Source organism: Camelina sativa, chromosome 5 (assembly GCF_000633955.1).
Source record: "Camelina sativa cultivar DH55 chromosome 5, Cs, whole genome shotgun sequence".
Lineage (NCBI taxonomy): Eukaryota > Viridiplantae > Streptophyta > Magnoliopsida > Brassicales > Brassicaceae > Camelina > Camelina sativa.
Genome location: NC_025689.1, coordinates 31574181 through 31577536, shown reverse-complemented (window position 1 = coordinate 31577536; position 3356 = coordinate 31574181). Strand labels below are relative to the sequence as shown.

Below are 3356 nucleotides of genomic sequence, written 5' to 3'. Positions count from 1 at the left end.
CCAAACTATACAAATAATGTTATTATTTTGTTTTTTGTATGAATATGGTGTATTCCGGTGAATAGAGATGTCAATGATTTATACTAAAAGTTTGGATAGGTGTTAGGTAAGATTTTATTTTGGTTGCATAGTCGGAAATCACGCTTAAAAGTGATCAATTTATGAGATTTTGTTGCTTTATGTAAATATACTCTTTGGAGATTTTATTTTATTATTTGGAATATCTATTTTAAGAATATCCTAAATCTAGGTATAACTAATGGTTACAATCCATATAACCTATTTTGTAACCAACTAATGAATCAAATAATAATATAACTTTATAATCTATAACTATTATATTGTCTACCAAAAAAGAAGTTGTGTACTTACGTAATATTATACAGTGGATTAATTATAATCAAAGGTGTTCGAAGCAAATAAAAAAATACAACATATTATATATATATATATATATAAATACAGAATTATAAAATCTAAAATTTTGTAAAATGTTAAACTATATATAAACTATTAAAATGTCATGTGTACACACAAGTAGTGTTCATAATATAATTTATGACATGGTTCTGTAACGATATCTTCGAGCACACCAAAAGAAGAAGATGAGATTAAGAGTGCTTAAAGCAGCAATAAAGTAATAGAAACAATCCAACTTGCTTGTGTCAATATCATCCGTTAGCCAACTCTGTCGTCCTCCACGAGCAGTGACACTATGAACAATGCTAACCATCGCACTACTTAGATAACTGGCTAGAGACAAACCTAAGTAAAGCAACGAGTTCCCTATGCTTCTCATGTTGATTGGAACTTGTTTGTTGAAGAACTCAGTGAGACCAACAATGGTGAAGACTTGATAAAACCCCATCAGTACTTGCTGCGGTGCTAGCCAGAAAACCGATATGTTCACCCCGGTAAGCGATAAATCTCTTCTCTTCCGTTCCACAATACCCGATATGAACATCGTCGAGATAGAGAAGAAATTCCCAATGCCAACTTTTTGGAGTAAAGAGATGCCTCCTTCTTGCTTTGTAATGTTTTCAATGTGTCGGACCAAAAAGGTTTCATAGAAGGGAAGCCAAATGCCTATGGTTAATAATGATATGACGGTTATCGAAGCAGGAGGGATTAGGTAAGAAGTGCCGGGAAATTGGACGTCCATTTTTAGCGCTTGTGAGACTGTAAAAGTTTGTTGTTGGTTCATAGCCAAGAATCCTATAATGCTTGAAGCAAATATTGGAATAATGCTGATGATAGACTTTATATCTTCTATCTGTCTCACCGTGCAGATTCTCCACTCTTCATTCCCAGCTTCATCGTTGTTCATCACTATCACAGCTTTGTTCAAGAATCTAGAACCAAATTAAAGAAAAAATCAGAGTTTAGTAACCACATTTATTTGCATATAAAAAAACAGAGTTAAGTTAAAAAAAAAAAACTAAAATAGAAGAGGTAACTGGGAGTTATTAAATTTTTCACTGCCAATATAAAAAAAAATAGATACTATGAAACAAAAATAAAAATGCCAACAAAGAAAATACTAAGACAACATTTAATATGAAACGGAGAGAGTAATAAAGTGATACCTGAATTGGTCAGTGAGTACGTGTTTATTTGATTGTACACCTGTCTCTAGTAACGGTTGATAATAGTCAATCTCAGAGGGAGGCCGTTCATTGCGTTTCTTATAAGCAGCCACAAGAATATTGAAGATCCCAGAGAACACACTTCCTTCGGGTTTAACAAAGACATAAAACCGAGTGCCCACAAAAAGCAGAACAAGGGCAAACAAATTGAGAACGGTCGGAATTGCGAATCCAATGGCCCAACTGATGTTGTTCTGTACGTACAGCACAAGAGTCATTGAAATTAGCTGTACAATTGTATGAGTTGTATAGTACCAGCTGAAGAAGCTTCTACTTCCTTCTCTGCCTTCTTCAGTCGAATCATCGAACTGATCGAGACTAAAAGGAATACTACACGAGCGGATCCCTCCTGTTCCGACTGATAACAAGAAAAGCCCTGAGAGTAAAACGTACAACTGCGAAGAGCTATAACGTATACATTTGCCGGTGATTTGATCTGCAGTGCAAGGTGGTGGTCGTAGATTAGGGATCAGAGACGTGAACGTCAACACCAACATGCCCTGTTCAATTTTTAACTCTTGTCACGTTCCCAACATTACAAACAAAATATGGTCCCTTAATCCGTATGAAACATTACATGTGAAAAACAGAAAAAAGCAAACTGAATTTTGTAAAAAAAAAAATTGAAAAACAATATTTGCAAAGTGTAAAAGCAAACCGAATGCTAAAAAATGGGTTAATGGAAAATGAATTTACAAGAAATGTAAAAGATGCAAACGTAAACAAACAATTGAGATCATATGACATATCACATGAAATATCAACATCAGTTAAAAAATTGATTGAAAACTGTGTTACGGAAAATAAGAAAAAAGCTTTATTACCAACAACTCAGCGATGGAACCGAAGACGATGGTATTAAATTTTCCGGTGTATGAGTCGGAGATGAAAGCTCCGATGATAGGAGCAAAGTTGGTGAGAGCAGACCAAGTGTTGATTAGAGTTGCAGCTTGGACTTGGTCCATATGATATTCTCTTACCATATACACCATAAAATTTGCCATTAATCCAAATGTCGCAAGCCTCTCCAATGTCTCATTCCCTACATCATCAATGTGATGTCTTAAGCCGTAGGTTTCTTATACTTACAATAACAGTAAGCAGATATGTAAATTTGGACAGTGATTATAAGTACCTATGATATAAGGCATCGCTTTCCAACCAAGAGGCTTCCTTTGTCCCATCGTTGAATCCGAAGAAATTGTCCCTCCCTCATTATCCATGGTTTTTTTAAAACTCTTCTAGTAGTCCTCTTTCTTTTTTTTTTGTATTGATGTAGATGCGTTCATGTTTTAACAGATGTAAAGAGAAGTCTTTATATACATAGAAACAACTAAGACAAGAAGACATGGAGATCCGAGAGAATATTTGAACAAATTTCTTTCCAAAATCACTAAATGAAAAAAAAAATAAAGATAAGTGCAAATTTTTATAACCAGTCAAATCAAGCTGTGTGTATAACAAGGTTTACTAAATAAAATAAAGTATTTGTTCAAAAAATTAAATAAAACAAATAAAGTATTGAAATAAATTTAGCAGGATATAATTACATTTAGCAAAGTGGTGGTGACAAATTAATTAAATGTTACAATTAGAGGAGGTATTGAACTTGTGTTTTAAAAGATTTTAAAGTATTTTTGAAATCTCTTGTTATTCAATTAGAATTTATAAAAATATTTTAAAATCTTATGATATTCAACTTGAAATTTA

The 3356-nt window shown here is 33.2% G+C and overlaps 1 protein-coding gene across 1 annotated transcript; it reads right to left on the bottom strand.

Annotated features, from left to right (window-relative positions):
• Positions 534-2907, bottom strand: LOC104788066 (putative protein NRT1/ PTR FAMILY 2.14). Its single transcript, XM_010513747.2, has 4 exons — positions 2782-2907; positions 2471-2688; positions 1587-2146; positions 534-1352 (listed from the first exon to the last, which is right to left on the bottom strand). The coding sequence occupies exons 1-4, from the start codon at positions 2867-2869 to the stop codon at positions 557-559; spliced, it is 1662 nt and encodes a 553-aa protein (XP_010512049.1). The 5' UTR covers positions 2870-2907; the 3' UTR covers positions 534-556.